Source organism: Miniopterus natalensis, chromosome 9 (genome assembly GCF_054644295.1).
Source record: "Miniopterus natalensis isolate mMinNat1 chromosome 9, mMinNat1.hap1, whole genome shotgun sequence".
In the NCBI taxonomy this organism is placed as follows: Eukaryota; Metazoa; Chordata; class Mammalia; order Chiroptera; family Miniopteridae; genus Miniopterus; species Miniopterus natalensis.
Genome location: NC_142089.1, coordinates 19842387 through 19861407, shown reverse-complemented (window position 1 = coordinate 19861407; position 19021 = coordinate 19842387). Strand labels below are relative to the sequence as shown.

The 19021-nt window shown below is 36.8% G+C and overlaps 1 protein-coding gene across 2 annotated transcripts in view; it reads left to right on the top strand.

Annotated features, from left to right (window-relative positions):
* The first annotated feature begins 5517 nt into the window (after positions 1 to 5517).
* Positions 5518 to 19021, top strand: part of ZMYM6 (zinc finger MYM-type containing 6) — a 30016-nt gene continuing 16512 nt past the window's right edge. The window contains exons 1-11 of one of the 2 annotated variants that reach the window (XM_016218098.2): positions 5518 to 5660; positions 5952 to 6047; positions 6752 to 6917; positions 11380 to 11464; positions 11915 to 12164; positions 15114 to 15288; positions 15384 to 15569; positions 16869 to 17019; positions 17446 to 17561; positions 18218 to 18487; positions 18652 to 18802. In XM_016218098.2, coding sequence (XP_016073584.2) covers positions 6825 to 6917; positions 11380 to 11464; positions 11915 to 12164; positions 15114 to 15288; positions 15384 to 15569; positions 16869 to 17019; positions 17446 to 17561; positions 18218 to 18487; positions 18652 to 18802 — 1477 coding nt within the window. In that variant the 5' untranslated portion in view covers positions 5518 to 5660; positions 5952 to 6047; positions 6752 to 6824. The remainder of the gene's footprint in view (positions 5661 to 5951; positions 6048 to 6751; positions 6918 to 11379; positions 11465 to 11914; positions 12165 to 15113; positions 15289 to 15383; positions 15570 to 16868; positions 17020 to 17445; positions 17562 to 18217; positions 18488 to 18651; positions 18803 to 19021) is intronic. The other variant, XM_016218107.2, reaches the window with a different exon arrangement.

Below are 19021 nucleotides of genomic sequence, written 5' to 3'. Positions count from 1 at the left end.
CTAGGGATTACAATAAATGTAAGTAACTTCATAGTCCATTTAGAATCGATATGTGACCACTTCAAGTGGAATTTTTACCCCCACATAAGCCCCTTTATCTTCTCCCTACCTTTTATGTTATAGTTGTCATATGTATTAGAATTGTAAACCCCATCAGACAGGGTTATAATTTTTGCTGTCAACTATCAAATATTTTAAAAGAACTTAAGAGGAGAAGATTGTCTGTTTACCCAGATATTTACCTTTTCTGTCCTTGATGCTCCAGGCTTCCTTCAGGTATCATTTGCTTTCTATCTGATGGATTTCCTTTAGCAGTTCTTTTACAGCAGGTTAGCAAAAAATTATTTTGGTTTCCCTTCTCTTACAATGTCTTTATTTTACCTCCATTCCTGAAGGATATTGTCACAGGACGTAGAAGTGTATTTTCTGGAGGTTTGGGTTTGGTGGGAGAGGGGGGAAATCCCAGCAAGGTGCTGACTCCATCAAATGACCATCACTGACCTAATCACAATAACTGGGAGATGGAGTACTCAGATTCCATCTAGTCATATAATGACAACTCCTCTCCCTGATCTAGTCATTTGTGATGTCCAACTATTGAACTTCCAAATTATGTGAGCCAATAGATTCTCTAATACTTAACCTACTTTGACTTGCTTTTCTGTCATTTGTAGCCCAAACGTCCTAATAAATGTACTCATGAGCAGTTCCCTCATAACAAATGTTTTAGTTTCTAGGTTAATAAAGTTTGTCTCACTAAGCAAAATAAAGCAGTTGAGCCTACAAGATGTGCAAGCTCCTGTTTCTAATAAATGAGCGGTCTTACAAAAGAAAATGTCAATGAGAGATAAGCTCTAGCTTTTGTGTAACAACTTCAGGAGAATCAGAACACTGTGTCCACATGGCTGCTTCTCATAACAGGACCGGGGGGAAAAACACTGTAAGAAAGATTGAATCCTGGCCCCAGTTATCTTGTTTTAGAGATATTAATTTGTATTGTTTGCTGTGTACTTTTCCTGCTTTGTGTCCTTGTATCACAAATTTGGATAGGAACAAAATCTTGGAAGTCAAGAGCTGGCCTTAGGTTCCGTAAAAATCAATCTGATTGAAAAAAATATGCACGTACCCAAGGAGGGAGTGTGTATTTGTGGGTGTATGTGCTGTTTGAGGAGACAGGGAAGTGCCTTAGAGAAGACCAAGGAAGAAAAGATTTCAGAAGGCTAGGAGGAGGTTTACAGTCTGTCTACAGTTGTGAGATTTGAGGGAACTTGCACCATGTTCTTTGACAGCACTGTGAGGAGAGGGCTTGACCCTGAGCATAAGAAGTTGTATCCTTGCTGAAGATGCTGATGCCCCAAGGTCCTGATGATAACATGCAGACTGGGCAATGGCCATCTCTGAGGTAACCAGTCGGGACTACTTAGCCAATAGCTGCAGAGCCTCCATGATGCATTGGTGGCAGGTAAGACCACCCTGGGACCTATACATACCTCTGGTGTCATTCTTCTTGGGAATGTTAATAGTGACGGATTAAATTTTCTGCCAGTACCACAGCATAAGGTCTCAGATTTGGATGTCAATTGAACATGAAAAAATAAATGTTATTTCCTCTACACCTGAATATGCCCTAAAATTCATACCTGTTACTTTATTTTAGGTTTTAGGAGTATACTTGAGAGTAAATGTAGGGCAAAACTGTTAGGACTCTTTTAGTATTTTTGTATTATTTATTATTATTATTAACCCACCTTTGCCCACACTTGTATAATATTTGATGATTTTATGTTGAAAGCAATATAGCATAAAGAAGATATAGGTGCCCAACATCACCATCTCCATTTAACACACTAGAGGCTGAAACCAATGCAGTAGGTAAGAAAATAAAAGTTACATGCTTGGGCCCTAGCCAGTTTTGCTCAGTGGTTAGAGTGTCGGCTCGCAGACTGAAGGGTCCTGGGTTCATTTCTGGCCAAGGGCATGTACTTCAGTTGTAGGCTCAATCCCTGGCCCTGGTCGGGGCTTGTATGGGAGGCAACCAATCAATCTGTCTCTTTTACATTGATGTTTCTCTCTCTCCTTTCCACTCTCTCTGAAAAGCAATGGAAAAAATATCCTTGAGTGAGGATAAAAAATAAAGTTACATGCTTGGAAAAGAAGAGATACATTTGTTATTATTCTCTATATAGTTGGAGACTTAGAAAATTTAAAAAATATATGGATAGCCCGGCTGGGCATGGCTCAGCGGTTGAGCATTGACCTAGGATCCAGGAGATCCGGGTTCGATTCCCAGTCAGGGCACATGCCTGGGTTGCAGGCCAGGCAGCCAATCTGTGACTCTCTCATCATTGATGTTTCTATCTCTCTCTCTCCCCCTCCTTTCCTCTCTCTGAAATCAATAAAGATATGTTTTAAAATAAATAAATAAATAAAAATATATATGGATAAAAGTAATTTACATGTACACATATATATGGCTAAACTATTAGTATTAATAAATGAACTTAGCAAGAGTGCTGGCTTCAAGACCAATATACAAAGGTTAATTGTAATTCTATATTTATACTGAAAATAAATTAAAAAATTAAATTTTACCATTTAAAATACCATAAAATATCAAAGATCTAAAATAAACCTAAAAAAGATATGAAACCTGTGCACTTAAAAACCTGTAAAACATTAAGAGAAATTACACACATTAAATGGAGAGATAGACCATTTTCATGGACCAAGAGATTCAACCCTATATAATGCTATCTTAGTTTCCTAGGCCTGCTGTAACAAAGTGCTACAAACAGAAATTTATTGTCTCACACTTCTGGGGGCTAGAAGTCCACAATCGAGGTATCAGTGGAGCCACAGTCTCTCTGAAACCTGTATGGGAAAATCCTTCCTTGCCTCTTTTAGCTTCTGGTGTTTATCACCAATCCTTGGAATTCCTTGGCTTGTAGCTGCAGTACTTCAATCCATGCCTCAATTGTCACCTGGGGTTCTCCCACCATATGTCTGTCTCTACATTTCCTCTTTTTATAAGGACTTGTCATATTGAATTAAGGGCCAACTTTATACCGATATGACCTCATCTTAACTAATTCCATCTGCAACAACCCTATTTCCAAATAAGGTAACAGGCTCAGGATTAGGACTTCAACATATCTTTTTGGAGGACATGATCCAACACAATGAATAACAAATGCCAATTCCCCAAAACAGGTCTACAGCTTTAGTGCAATATTAAACAAAATCCTAGCTGCTTCTAAAGTTTAGAAGGAAAATTTTGTTGCATTTGGCAAGCTGACACTAAAATTTATATGAATATACAAAGGACAAAGAAAAGCCAAGACAATCTTGAAGAACATAATGGGAAGGAAAACTTTTTCTACCAGATAACAAGATTTATTATAAAGCTGTCAGAAATTGAGACAGTGTGACATTTCCACAAAGAGAAACAAAAGGAATAGATTACACTGTCCTGAAACAAATCCACACCTTTATAGGCAAGTTATATATGCAAAGATGACAATACAGAGCATTGGGGAAAGGACAAACTTTTAAAAAATAGCGCTTAATCAGTTTAACATTCATATGAAAAAAGTGAAATTTGACTTACCACACACCATATATAAAACCCAACTTTAGGTGGATTGTGGATCTAAATAAGAAAGACAAAGTAATAACAGTTCCAGAAATCAGTAAGAACATTTGGTAGGAAAATATTTCTTAACAGGACACAAGAAGCACTGAGCATAAAGGTCTTATGTTCATCAAAAGACACCAATAGCCCTGGCTGGTGTAGCTCAGTGGATGGAGTGTTGGCACACACACTGAAAGGTCATGAGTTTGATTCCCAGTCAAGGGCATGTACCTGTGTTGCAGGTTCAATTCGTGGTCAGGGCGAGTGCTGGAGGCAAGCAACTGATGTACCTCTCTCACATCAATGTTTCTCTCTCTCTTTCTCTCTCCTCCTCTCTCATCCTCCCACTCTCTCTAAAAATCAATGGAAAAAATATCCTCAGGTGAGGATTAACAAACAAACAAATGAACGAACAAAAAAAGACACCAATAATAGGCCCTGGCTAGGTGGCTCAGTTGGTTAGAGCATTGCTCAGATACAACAAGGTTTCAGGTTCAATCCCCAGTCAGGGCACATACAAGAATCAACCAATGAATGCATAAATAAGTGAAATAACAAAATGATGTTTCTCTCTCTCTCTCTCTCTCTCTCTCTCTCCCCCTCTCTCCTGTCCTTAAAATCAATCAATAAAATAAAAAAATTAAAAAATTTAAAAAAAAGAAAAGACACCAATAATAAAGCGGAAAGGAGGCTGTCCACTGAGCGGGAGAAGATAATTGCAATACATATGTTTATTCTACCAAGGACTCATATCCAGAATACATATCCAAGAAATTGGCGGACAATCCAATACAAAAATAGGTAAGAGACTTGAATAGGCAATTTATAGAAGAGGATATCCAGATATTCAAAAACATGAAAATGGACTCAACCTTATTTGTAACCTAGGATATCCAAATTAAAACCACAATGAAATACCACTATACCCCAAGCAGAATGGCTAAAATTAAAAAGATGTACACTAGTAGTTACTGGCAAGGATGTGGGGCAACAGGAACTCTCATACATGGCTGGTGGAGTGCAAACTGAAACCACTACTTTCTAAAGTAGAGTCTTGTGGCTCAGTTGGCTGGGCATAATAGGTGAATCAAAGGGTTGCTGGCAGGCTCCATCCCGGTAGGGGGCACGTAGGAGGCAGCTGATCACATGGGTGTTTCTCTATCCCCCTCTCCCTCTCTCTAAAATATCAATAAAAAAATCTTAAAAAAAATTGTTTGACATTATCCAGTTAAGTTTTACAAATGCATAACAAGCAATTTCATTGCTAGGTATAAAATTAACATATGTGCATATGTGCCACAAAATACAGGAATATTCACAGCAGCATTATTCCTAATAGCCAAAAATTGGAGCCAAATGTCCATCAGTAGTAGATGGTCAAATTGCAGCATATTTATAAAATGGAATACAACACAGCAGCCAAAATGCATGAACCAGGCAGCTTCACAAGTCATAGATGTATATCCGAAACAATGCTGTATTAAAAAATACCGAATCTTGACTTTGGACAACTTAATCTCTTCATTTACATCTCCCAGGTAAAAATTTGTACCTCTTGGGGCTGTAGTGAGGAGTAAGTGGAATGAGGCACGTCAAATGCTTAGCAAACTCTTGGCTTAATAAATATTAACTATTATTTATTATTATGTTCTTTTAGGAGGCCCTTTCAGGAAATGAGCATTAAAGAATGGTGCCGAGCACTTACTGCGCCATCTAACGACCCTAAGGTTCTCCCCCAAATCCCTTCCTCTACCTTTTCACAATTGGGTCTCGGTCTCTTTAAGAAGTCAACCATAACTGAGGAAAGAGGAATGCTGGGAAGAGCCACTCAGCTCAGGACTGGAGCATGACGGGAAAGGGGGGGCCGAGACCAGAGCAGCGCCATCCCTCTAGTCCGGGTGTTGCATTGCGATGGGCCACGCAGAAGAAGTCCAGTAAGAGGAAATAATTCTCGCCCCGGCGCGGGTTCCTGGGTCCTATTACTGCTTCTCCGGCCGGTGCTCCCAGGCAATTGGGAAGAGACCTGAAGGTAAGCGCGGCCGGCGGTGGCCCGAGGGACTGCGCGGGGAGGGGTCACACCACGTGACGGGGCGGGAACCGAGTGGGGGCGGTGCCGGGCGGACGGCGCGGCTGACGCGGTGCGGAATTCGCCGCAGGGAATGACAGGCTTTTGCGGGTTGCGTTCTCCCCCACCGACTCAGCGTTGCAGAGTTTGTACTCGGTGACGCGCGTGGGAATTATTGGTGGGGACGAGAATTTCGGAGCGAATGCAATGCTTGAAGGAGAGATGAGCGCTCACAGATTGTTAATACGGTGGCAGGTGGAGCGAAGTTCGCGCCTCTTCAGCACGGGCTTTTAAACCAGTTGCCCTTTCCAAGCCTTGCTTGACCACCTGGATAAAGACAGCTTTGTGGAGGTACCTCTTCGCATCAGGTTTACTATATCCTGTTTAGTACGTTTATTACTAGGGGAAGGGAAGTCTGCTGAATGGCTAATAGAATTTCTTGTTTACAGGAAGGGGAAAGGGAATCAAGAGCTCAGAGGGTCTCATTCCTGGGCATCGCTCCCATGGAGACCTTGAAAAGAGCAGGCGGTCCCCTTTAAGTAATGAGTACCTATTCACTTGTGATGGCGTCTTAGGCCAAGAAATGGGGCCCTAATGGAGGCCTCTAGTAAAGGCACAGTTAGAGGTGTGTGTGGGGGAGCTCATTGTGCCCCACTTTGAGAAATAAAAGCTGAGGTGGGTCTCCAAGTACTAATTCTCATGGAGTCAGAAACTATTTCTGAGTCCTTTCCTCTAAGGGTCTGGTAACTTCCTCCCGTGTCTCTGTCTGCAAGTCTAATTCCCTCTGTTACTTTCAAAATATAAAAGTCCAGAGTGCTTGTCTTTAAAGATATTAGGGAAGTGGGAGCTATTGCCTGCAGACTGTCTTATGTGAGGGTAGCTACTAAAGGAGCGGGAGGCAGAAGAAAGGAGAATAGAGTTAGTCATGGCCCCAGAAAAGTTTTTTTCCAAATGCCCAACTCCAAAGCCTCGAGCTCAGCACAAAACTTTTAATATAGATAAACATGAAGAAAAAAAAATAAACCTGAGGACCAATCCTTTATGTTGTGTTTTAGGAGCCCAGCTATCCATTACCAAGAAGAAATCTGTTAACTTAGACTGGAGAAATCCTTTACGTAAATAATTAGAATGAAAGAACCTTTGGATGGCGAATGTGGCAAAGCAATGGCACCACAGCAGGGGCTTCTGGACACAATTAAAGAAGAACCTGACAATGCTCAAGTAAGCATTTCACTTTTACTTAAAACATTTTTTTTTATTCCTTCTTTTCTATCTGGTGAATTCAAATTTTTAGTTAGGGAATTTCTAGCTTGTAAGTGAAAACAACCCATACTGATTTTTTCCCCTCATTAGATGAGTAAATCAGTTTTTCTGCTCTTTGAATGAAAAAAGATCTTGGTAACTATATGATGTTTTGTTTTGTAAAAAAAAAAAAAAAGTATGTGTTATTGTTTTTCCATGCTTGGTACCTTTTTATTTTTTTAAATTCTCTTGTATCTGACAGCAGTTTCCTTTAATTCTCTAAGTATTGTGGTCTACTCTATGCTAGGGGATCCAGGAAGTGACCAAAATCCTCTTAGTCCCTTCCCTCATAGAGCTTATAGGTTAATAGGGGAGACAGATATTACACAAGTAATTGATCAAATAACATATATAATTATAAACTATGACAAGTGCTCTGGAAGAAAAGCATAAAATGGGGAATTTGATCTTATTTTGGTCGGGTGCAGAGGGTGGCTAGGAAAGGCTGCCCTGAGGGAAGGATTTGTGAGCTGAATTATGAAGAATGAATAGATGAGACAAAGGCATGGAGAGTGTTCCAGACAGAGAGATCTGCGTATAGGAAAGATCTAAGCTGGAAAGATGCAGTTCTTTTGAAAAACTACAAGACCAGTGGGCCTGGAACAGAAGGGTATAAAAATGGTGGTGATGATCATAACAGTACTAGCAGATGGCATTAATATATCAATATGTAGTGTATATTGTATCATAACAACATAGTAACTTGTTAATATTAGCACTTATGTATACTTAGACTGTACCAGCCACCATTCTCACAACCATATTATTCCCATTTTACAGATGAAGAAACCAAAGTACAAAGAGTTCAAGCGGTTTACCACAAATCACAGGTCATAAATGGCAAAGACTGGATTCAAATCCAGGTAGTCAGACTTCAGAGCCTATCATGCTATCTTGCTTCTAGAATGAGGCTCTGCAGGTAGTTTGAGGCCAGATTATGTGGGATCTTGTGGACTTCGTTACGCATTCTGGTCTTTATCCTGAGAGCAATGGGAAGCCATCGTACGGTTTTAAGTGGGAGAGTAAGATAAACATACTCAGAAAGACCACCTACCCTTGAGGGGACCCAGACTGGAAATTTGTAGAGGTCAATGTGGAGAGACTGGTTAGTCGTTTTAGCAAGAAAATTCATTTCTTTTTTCTTTTTGGACAGTTCTTTTACTTTATACTCTGTAGTTGTTAGCTTTATTTCATAAGCAAAGCAATGTTACAAATATAAATAATATAAATAACATAATAAATAATAATGATAATATGTTATTTTTTATACCATCTCAAAGTCAGTATCATTCCAGGACAGGGATGCGAATTAGATTTTTGTATCACTCAACTTCATGCCTTCCTAGAGTCCTGTGCTGAGAAGAGTTGAGGTAGTGTCTACAGGAAGTGGGGTGGGGAATGAGGGCATCTGTGACACTCATTTTTCCTCCAGATGGTAAATTCTTCCTCTTCTTCTGCCAAAAGTAACCATTTGTTTGTCCGGTTTTGTGGATTTTACCTTTAAAGTATTTTTTGACTCTGTCTCTTCCTTTTCCTCCCTATTTTATTATTTCTCATTGAGACTTTTATAACAATTTCCTACTCATCCTCTTTCCTTCTGTCATAATCCCCATCAAAACACAGTGTAGTGATGACGTTGTACTTATAGGTCTGATGACATTAGTCCCTTTAAGGACTGTCTCATGTGTGATGAAGCATAAATTTTTTAGTGTGACATTCAAACTGTCCATGTCTAGGTCTCTGTTTCCCTATTCAGTATCATCACTCATCTTTCCCATTCTTCTAATCTATGCTCCTGCAAACTATTTGAATTTCACTCAAAAGTATATTCTGTTGAGTCTTGTTTCCTTGACTTTGCACAGTTCATTTCTTCTGCCTGCGGTATCCTAAACTAGGTAGCCTGGCAAAAATTTTCTCTTTTAAGACATAGTTTAACTGTCACTCGGGTGAAATTAAGCATTCTTTTCCCCCCCTGTTGCTTAATGCTTTTTAATTTGATTTAATTATTTAATTTAATTTAATTTTTTATTTTATTTTATTATTATTTTATTTTTAAAAATTCTCACCCAAGGATATGCTTATTGATTTTAGAGAGAGGGGAAGGAGGAGAGAGAGAGAGAGAAAGAAAGAGTGAAACATTGATGTGAGAGTGTGAGAGAGAACATCGATTAGTTACCTTCCGATATACCCAACCCACAACCTAGGTATGTGCCCCGACTGGGAATCAAACCCTCAACCTTCTGGTGTTTGGGGTGACTCGGGCCAGGGCAAGTTTTCTTTTTAGTAAGTTGAAGGAGGTGTATGTAGGTACTCTTAACTTCTCTTTTTGCAAGTGTCAATAAATAACTGTTGTTATTTAAGTATGTTTAAGAATATCCACTTTGGATTGAATGGAGTTGGATTCATTCATTCAACAAATATTTATTAAATGCCATAATTATGAAACTAATAATAAGAGCTAGCATTTTTGTGTGTAAATCATGCGTAACTTTTCGCTAACTGGAAGGCATCATGCTACATACTTTATTTGTATTAAATCATTTATCCCCCATAATGGGCCTATGGGTTAGATAGTATCTCTATTTTATAGATCAGGAAATTGAAACTAAGAAAAATTAAATAACTTGTGTGAGCCAAGATCACATCTTTTTCTGTCTGCTATCAGAACCCATAGTCTCCTCTGTTGTGTTATGTTGACTGTGCTGGGCGTTGAGTGTATAGATGTGGAAAAAAATATATGGTCCCTGTCCATAGTGGACTTGGTCCTGTCAGTCTAGTGTGTGTGTGCAGGGGAGAAGGAAAGGTGTTAGACATTAGAAAAATTATCACCCAGATTGATATGAAATGATGTATTATCACAGGTGCTGTGAGTAAAAGGGAGATGTGAGAGACTGCAACAGGGGAACTTAATTTCAACTGGGGACCAGGGTTTGAATTCATTGTAGTAATTATGCTTTGTTGTAGTTGTACACCTATGAGGGAGATAGCATGGGTTTTGGAACAAAGATACTTGGGTTTGATTCCCATCTGTGCACTTAGTATCTTTATCACCTTGGACAAGTTGTTGAACATCTCTGAGCTTCACTTTCCTTATTTATAAAGAAGGTATCATAGTTCCTACCTTATAGGCAACAGATTGTTGGGTGCCAGAGTGCATATCATGGGAAGTGGTAAATTAGTGCAGTGGTTCCTAGTCTTTGGCATTTATTGATTCAAAGAAATTTCAAAAGTAACTTTGAGGCCTGATATATGTCATTTATTTTGCTTTGTTTAGGGAGATTAAAAATACAACTATTATATATTATCACCATTATTTCAGAACAGTAATACTATTTTAAAAAAATGTTTTATTTTGAAAACTTTTTATTTTGAAATATGCAAGGCTGTTTTGACCCCTTTCTCACCAAATTAGGATGGTTGTGATCTCAGAATAAAGACAGTCTTGCCCTTGCTGGAGTACCTCACTTGGTTGGGCGTCGTCCAGTGCACTGAGAGGTTCTCACATCGATGTTTCTCTTTTTCCCTCTCCCTTCTTCTCTCTCTCAGAAAATCAATTAAAAAAAAAAAAAGAAAAAAAAGAATAAAGACAGTCTTTTACAAAGATAGGTATATGTATTTTAAAATTTTTGTTTCATGATTATATTTTGTTTTAAAGCATTTAAAAATGTGTTAAGGGTTGCTTGGTGGGGTGTGGCTCAATGGTTGAGCATCAACCTAGGATCCAGGAAATCGAGGTTCAGTTCCCAGTCAGGGCACATGGGTTGGATGCTCGATCCCCAGTCGGGAGCATGCAGGAGGCAGCCAATCATTGACAACTCTCTCATCATTGATGTTTCAGCTCTCTCCCTCTCCCTTCCTCTCTCTGAAATCAATAAAGATATATTTAAAAAATATATACGTTAAGGGTAAATCTGATTTGGGCTGTGATTTTATGTATAATGAGCAGATTGCATTGAAACTCATGTCTTTTCTGCTATTCACAGATATGACAGCATGTAAATGTCTTGGCTAAAATTACTAATTTTACAAACTCTAAATTATTCAGATTTAATTTAATTTATTGTTCCCTTATAAACACAGGCTAAAAGAAGGGTAGTGCTCAGCATTGAAAAGCAGTGTATTACTCCTGTATATGAAGATTACATTTGAAAAGTAGATATAACCGTTTTAAAAGATTTTCCAGTTCTGAAGGGTCCTTTTTGTAAAGATTAACTCTATTCTAGTAACTTGTAAATTTTGACTTTTAAGGTAGTGTGAAGGTGATCACAATTAGAATGTAGAAGAGATGAATATGACAGAATTAGATTTTGCTTGAATTTCTAGTTTACTTAGGTACTAACACTATATTCATTTCTTTCTTTTTTCTTCTTTTTCCTTTAAGGAATACGGACATGCCCCAAAGCCAAAAACTCAAGAAAGTGAACTGAAAATTAGTGCAGTGTTCTCAGTCAGTGAAAGTCCTCTTGGTAAGAAACAGAACTGCAGAAGTTAATTACAGTGAATATTTGTTATGTTCTAACTAGTAGAATTTAGGAAAAACGCCTCCTCATGTAAGTTTTTTCTTCCTTTAGATAAAACAGTGCTTTCAAACTGAGTAGCTGATCTTGGTCAGCATTGTAAAAGCGGAATAGAATAAGGTTCATATCAGAGTGTGATGCATGTAATAGGGAAACATTAATTCATGAAACTACTGTTTCAGTTATTAAGTTATATTCACACGTACACACACATGTAAGTGTGCCCTGGGTTATAATGTGAAGTGTAGTTTTTATTATGGGTCATGGTTTTAGAAAGTTTGAAATCTTCTGGAGTACTTATTGCCTCATTCATATTGAATTTTAAGACTGTCCTAAAAATAGAGAATGTATGTATGTTTGTATTTATACTAAAACTTTTTGTTTTTTGTTTTTTAATAGCCCAACAGTTAACCCCAGGCTTTCAGTTTCCTCTTGCATCGTCCGGCCCAAATAGATTGCTTCCTTCAGTTCCAGCTATAGCTTTGCAGGCTGTTTGTTCTGGTTGTAAAAAAATGCTTTATAAGGGGCAAACTGCATATCATAAGACAGGATCTACTCAGCTCTTTTGTTCCACGCGGTGCATCACCAGATATTCTTCACCTGTCTGCCTACCACCTCCTCCCAAGAAAACCTGCGCAAACTGCTCTAAGTATAAAATCCTTAATTACCTCCCTTTTTACTTTTTTAGTGTGTATATAGTTTAAACATGCTATTGCTACTTTAAATCTCTTTAGCACATTTCTTTGGAAATAGCTTTTTAGCTATTGAGAAATTTGCAGATTCTAAAGTTTTGTAACATTAAATAAATGACTCAGTATTAAAAGTATTTCCTAAACCACTTTTCTTTATCTCTTTCAGTTTAAATTTTACTATGGAAAGAAATAACGATTCGTGGGAATTGTAGGATCACTCATATATCCTATAATCATAGACAACAAACCAAAGTTATTTATCTTGAATGTTATTGAAGTATGGTATAAAATAATATCACTCACAATAAAATAATATATGAAAATTATTTAATTCTTTAGAAGGTAAAAACTGTAAATGGCCACAGATATAATGGGTTTATTTCTAAAAAAATCCTTGCAAGCTTTTTTTGAGGATCATTGTTGCTTTAAATAATGCATAGATTCAGAAAGAGAAAGGAATAACAGCAAAGTCACATGAACTTCTTTTTCTACCTTAGTACCTTTGAAGAATTTGGCATGTTTTGCCTATTTCTGTGTTAATGTAATTCTAGGAATTCAGTGTGTTGTCAGTAGTCACTAATTCAGAGCAGGAAAAGTTAAGAGCTTGGTTTTAGATCATGGCTCTATTACTTACTAGCTGTATGACATTAGGCTAGATATTTCATTTTTCTAAGCCTTAGTTTCTTCCTTGGCAAATAGTATCTTCTTTTTCAGATTTTAATGAGACAGTGTTAGCATAGGGCCTATTATATAGCAAATGCTTAATAAGTAGGATCTTATTATTTTTAATAGTTAAATTAATATTATTATGTATACTTAACATAATTTATAGGCACCTATTTTGACTTTGGAGATATAGGACAGTTTCTTCATCTGCTTGGTATGTTGGCCTTAGGTATCTAAAATGGTCCTGTTAAAATGGAAATCTCCAAAAAGGAAAGAGGAGTTTTAAAATATTTTACTTAAATATTAAAAGTTAGTTTTGTTCTAAAATGCCCTTCTAATATCTTACTTTAACTCTTTTATGTCATTCTCATGAAGCTGATCTGAAGGAGTAAATTTAGTTTTCTGTTTTTAGATATTCTGTTTCAACATGTCAAATATCAAATGAAAATAAATTAAAATTTAAAGAACATAACACAATTTATACACCCAAATGCATATATCTCTCTTTAAAAAGTCATTCATGTAGGGAATTTTTACCACAGTGCTGCTCTTATCCAAAAAGAAATTTAAATCTCTTGATTTAGCATTACCTTCAGAGCCTATGAAACATTTCTTTAGAGTAAGGTGGCACATCTGTCTTTTCAGCATGGGTTTGATTTTAGCAAATTGCCAAAAGTTACTTGATGCCTTATCAGCTATTGTAGATAGATAAGCTGAATCATACTGTTAAACATGATATTTGGCTATAAAATTAAAAAGTTCTTAGAATTCTTATAAATTAAAAGAGAAACTAGAAAAAAATGTTCAAGCCATGTTGGAAGAGGTATGGTTTTTCTAAGATCAAAGTTAAGGTGTAACATTCATTTGGATGCATAAGGTTTAGAATGCATTTGTATGTCTATGTGCACAGATTTTCATTAAAGACATGCTTATTGGTTTACTTATACATACATTATGCCACTGGCAGATTCACATTATTAAATAAAATTCTCGATTGCTCTGCTTTTAGAGAAAAATCACTTTTCAGAGTTAGTAAATGTGGAAGCACATCCACTTGGTTTCCAAGCTTCACTGTCGTGTTTTTAAGGGTGGGTGAGTTTTAGAAAATTAAAGTACTTTGTTGTTGTTGTTCTTTCACAGTTTACCATGAACAGGCCTGTATCATAAAGGTACAGGATGTGAGGCAGGACAGTGGAATGATTAAGTCTATGGACTGTAGGATCTGAATGCTGGGATTTGTATTCTGGCTTCACTCTTTCCCAGCTGTGTGACTTAGACATTTCTGATTTGGCCTCCTCACTTATAAAATGGCAATTATAATAATACTTTTTGTGATAATTAAATTGAGTAATGTGAGTAAAGAGAATAATGCCTGGCACATAGTAATTACTAAGTACACATTATTGTAGTATATAATATTATTGCCATTATTTTTTTACTTTGTGGCCTGCACTAGTGTTTCTAATTAACAACTGTTTCCTTCAGTCTTTATACTTGTCAGAAGAATGGCAGTATGTAGCCTCCGTTTTTACTGTCAGTGCTTATTGCAACACTGAACTCATAAAACAACTCTGGGTTTCTCACAGAACAACTCAGTAATTTGTGTTCTTTTGCCTTGTTCTTGGTTCTGCTCTCTGATACCAGGCCTTAGTATTCTTCTGCCATCTGTTTCTTTGCTCTCTTCACTTGTAGCTAAACTTTATATATCATGCTAATATTTTTATATTAATCTCAGATAGTTCACTGTTTCCCAAATCTTGCATGTAAATTTATTTTTAAAAAATTTATTTCTTGTCTCATTCATGTTTTTACTCTTGGCAGCTATTGGCTAGTAAGAAGACAGGTGTTTCATGGTCTGGAGGTGTGGGATAGCCACTTACTCCTTTGGCTTCAGTGGATGGAACTTGGTTGGAGCTATAAGCCTTGCTATTTTTGTCATGGGCATCTGGCTGGATATATTTTAAATATAGTTCTTCTTTACATATCTATAAATTGGGTATTATGTACTTCATTTTATACATGAGGAAATTGGGATAGTAATTGCCTCACTCATTGTCACTCAGCTGATAAGGAACAGAACTAATCATTAAACCCAGGTTTCCAGATGCCTTTTGCAGGGTCAGCCATTTTCTACTATACAATAGCTGCCCTTAGTAAATGTAGTTATTTTAGCTCACAAAGAAGAAGAAATTACAATCATGAAGAACACATTTCATTTTGCCTTTGTTATTTATTTTTAGAGACATTTTAAATCCAAAGAATGTGATCACAACCCGCTTTGAAAATTCCTCTCCTAGCAAAGATTTCTGCAGCCAATCATGCCTTTCTTCTTATGAGCTAAAGAAAAAACCTGTTGTTACCATATATACCAATAGCATTTCAACTAAGTGCAGTATGTGTCAGAAGAATGCTGATGTAAGTTACATTTTACCTTTATTGGGATTCTGCTCAAAGATCAGAGATTTTTAACTGGCTCTTATTTTGTATGTGTATGTGTTTTTATTTCCTAGATTCGATTTGAAGTTAAGTATCAAAATGTGGTACATGGTCTTTGTAGTGATGCCTGTTTTTCAAAATTTCATTCTACCAACAACCTCACCATGAACTGTTGTGAGAACTGTGGGAGTTATTGTTATAGTAGCTCTGGTTCTTGCCAGAAGGTTTTTACTTCAACAAGTGTCACAGCATATAAGCAGGTATGAATATTAGTCTGTTGCATATAATTGGGCTCACCCCTTCTGAGATGGCTGCACAGGGATAAAATATACAATAAAAGAGTGAGCTCTTGTTCTGGCCAATGTGGCTCAGTTGGTGGGGCATCATCCCATGCACTGAGAGGTTGCTAGTTCGATTCCCTGTCAGGGCACATGCCCAGGTTGTGGGCTCAATCCCTGGTAGGGGGTGTTCAGGAGGCAGCCAATCAATGTTAGGCTCTCATATTGATGTTTCTCTCTTCTCTCTTCCTCTCTAAAAATCAATAAAATATTCTTTAAAAAAAAAAGCTCTTCCCATCAGTTCATCAGTTGATGATATGTGATTTCCTCTCCAGAAATATTGGCTATATCCTAATACTGTAAGGGTTGATTGCGGTAGTAGGATGATATATGTGAGCTACATAATTTTTTAAGATTTTCATGGCCAGGAATTCACACATGTAATTTCATGATTTGCTATGAGTCTGAAATATGTTGTGGTATATTGATAGTAAAGAAAACCCCTATATTATTATAAATTATGACCAGAAGTCAAAAGGTGATAAAATCAGTGAATCTAAAACATATCTTTTTCTTATCATATATATTTTAATGTGTTTTGGAATGAATTGTAATTATTTTGGCAACATTGCCTCATTAGAATACTTTAGCTAATTTTTATTTATTGTAATTAATAATGCATTCATTTGGTTACTAAGTATATCAATCCGTGTCAATTTAATTATTGCTGAATGACTTGGGGTCTTTAAAAAGTTACATTTTTATAGAAGGATGTAAGTAATAATCTTAGGGGCATATTTTATTATGGAACTTAGATTGAAAAGAAACAGTTCTGCAGGATGACCTAGTGTACATTAAACATCATTTCTATCTCCTCCTGAAGAGCCTTACAAGTTAAGTAATCTTAAAGGTGGTAGACTCTCTCCTAGATTGATTTCCAAGTCTGCACTGAGGATTGGTTCATGCATTACCTGGTCTTCTCTGATTATTTGTGATGAGAAAAGTATGTAATGACTATCTAACTCATTACTTTTAATGTGTTCTGTTGTTGCTAATATATCTGAGTAGTTAGTAATTTTCTTCAGTGTACTTTTTATTGTCTGAAAAAAACTTTTCCTACATCCCAACTTTCAGAAAAGTCTATGCATGATGTTGCCTCACTGTCATGCTCAAGTATTTCAACCAAAGACAGTGGTTGTAGGTGGCTTTTCTTTTTTCTTCTCTTATGTGTATATGTACTATATGCTTAGGCACGTGAACGTTATTTTCTTTTCTTAACAGAATTCAGCCCAGACTCCTCCGTATGCCTTGGGGAAATCATTGAGGCCCTCAGCTGAAATGATTGAGACTACGAATGACTCAGGAAAAACAGAACTTTTCTGTTCTATTAATTGCTTATCTGCTTACAGAGTTAAGACAGTTACTTCTTCGGGTAATGTTTAAATTTGATAAATTTATAGATTGAGTAACTATTGAAGAAGAATATAACTGCTTTTCTTTCATTTTATTCTAAGCTAAATTTATCTGTATGGTTAAATAAAGACCCAAGATTGGTTTAGTTTCAAAGAACTGATTTTTAAGTGGAAATAGTATTTTACAGATTTCCTTGGTTGAGGTATTTTTTTTTTTTAGTTTCCTATGTGAAAAGAAGAAAAAATAACCCCACATAAATTCCAAGTTAGTTTTTGTGTAGTAAATGAGACTTACTTGAAGAAATTGTAGTTAGCTTTTCAGGTTATTATAAAGTTCCTTGATTTTTGTTTTGTATATTGTTGTTTGTATTTTTATTCTGATACATTTTTGGATTATTTGTTCATCTGTGTGACTTATTAATTGGCTTTTATTTTTTGTTACCAAGGTGTCCAGGTTTTGTGTCATAGTTGTAAAACCTCAGCAATCCCTCAGTATCACCTAGCTATGTCCAATGGGACTATATACAGCTTCTGCAGTTCCAGTTGTGTTGTGGCTTTCCAGGTATGATCTAACAATATTTTACCCCTGCAGTTCTCTTAGGCATTGATCTATGGCAAAATGTTAACTGCTGAAGGTCCATACTTGTAGAAGATTAAATTTAAGTTAGAAAAAAATTCTGTTCAACTATGGAAGCTAGGCTATGGTTTGGATACATGGTATATGATGTGTTCATGTGTTCCTTCCTCTCATCCTGGGCCAAATACACTCATGATGACTCCTGGCATGGAATTGTAAGCCTTCACTTGTCACATTTTCTCTTCACTCTCCAAGAAAGTAGAGTTTAGAGATCCTCCAGGGTGGGAAGATGCCTGATGCAGTGTCCCTGGCACTAAAGAGAAAGACAGCCCTGGTGGCCACTGTGCTCTTAATAGCCATCAGAGGCTGGTTGGTGATGGGAGTGCAGGTGAAGGGGTATCTTGGGGGAAAGGAGAGGCCTGCTCTAATTTATTAGGATCATATATACTAGAGGTCTTTGTCTAGAAAGCCTGCATTTCTCAGTCCTTCTATTTGGAAGTATGCCATTTAAACTCTATGTACTACTTTATAAATATTAAAGAAATGTTTGCATGGGAATTAATTTATTAAAATGAGAAAATGAAAATTATCGAGTTCTGTTATTTCTCAGTTGTTAAAATCTTTGCCTTGTGTTCATTCAGAATGTATTTAACAAGCCAAAAGGAACAAATTCTTCAGCAGTGCCCCTGACTCAGGGCCAAGTAAGTGCACCCTCCGGGCCAGCAGTATCAGCAGGAGGAGGTAACACCTCTGTGGTTTCCCCCTGCGCCATCAGTGGCTCTGCTGCAGCCAGTCTCCAGTCTCTTGCTGCACAACCCCAGCAAGTTGCTTCAATCCATGCAGTTGTTAAACTCAAGTGTCAGCACTGTAACCACCTGTTTGCCACAAAACCAGAACTTCTTTTCTACAAGGTAAAGAGAGATCATGAAAGGGATTGAATTTAAACTTACCCAAGAAGTATTTTTGTCTTTTCATCTTTGATAATCACTTAATTTGCTTTGAAATGAGAAGGAAAAGGATTTCTTAAAGATAAAGCAACTGTTTAATTAGGTTTTAATGAATTTTTTCTCTGCAGGGTAAAATGTTTCTGTTTTGTGGCAAGACTTGCTCTGATGACTACAAAAAGAAAAATAAAGTTATAGCAATGTGCGACTACTGTAAACTACAGAAAATTATAAAGGAGACTGTACGATTCTCAGGGGTTGATAAGCCATTCTGTAGTGAAGGTAAAGGAAAAAGTTCAGTTTTATCCACAGAGCGCGTGATTGTCGTGAAGTATTCATTATGAGGTTGATTATTAATCCACAATCAATTTTCAAGTAATTTTTATTTTATCAGGTATAATTGAAGGCTTTTTAATTGGGTTTATACTTAACTCACTTTAAAGTCAATTTTTTTTTTTTATTTTGTATTTTTCTGTTCTGCTTGTTCATTTATTTTGATTT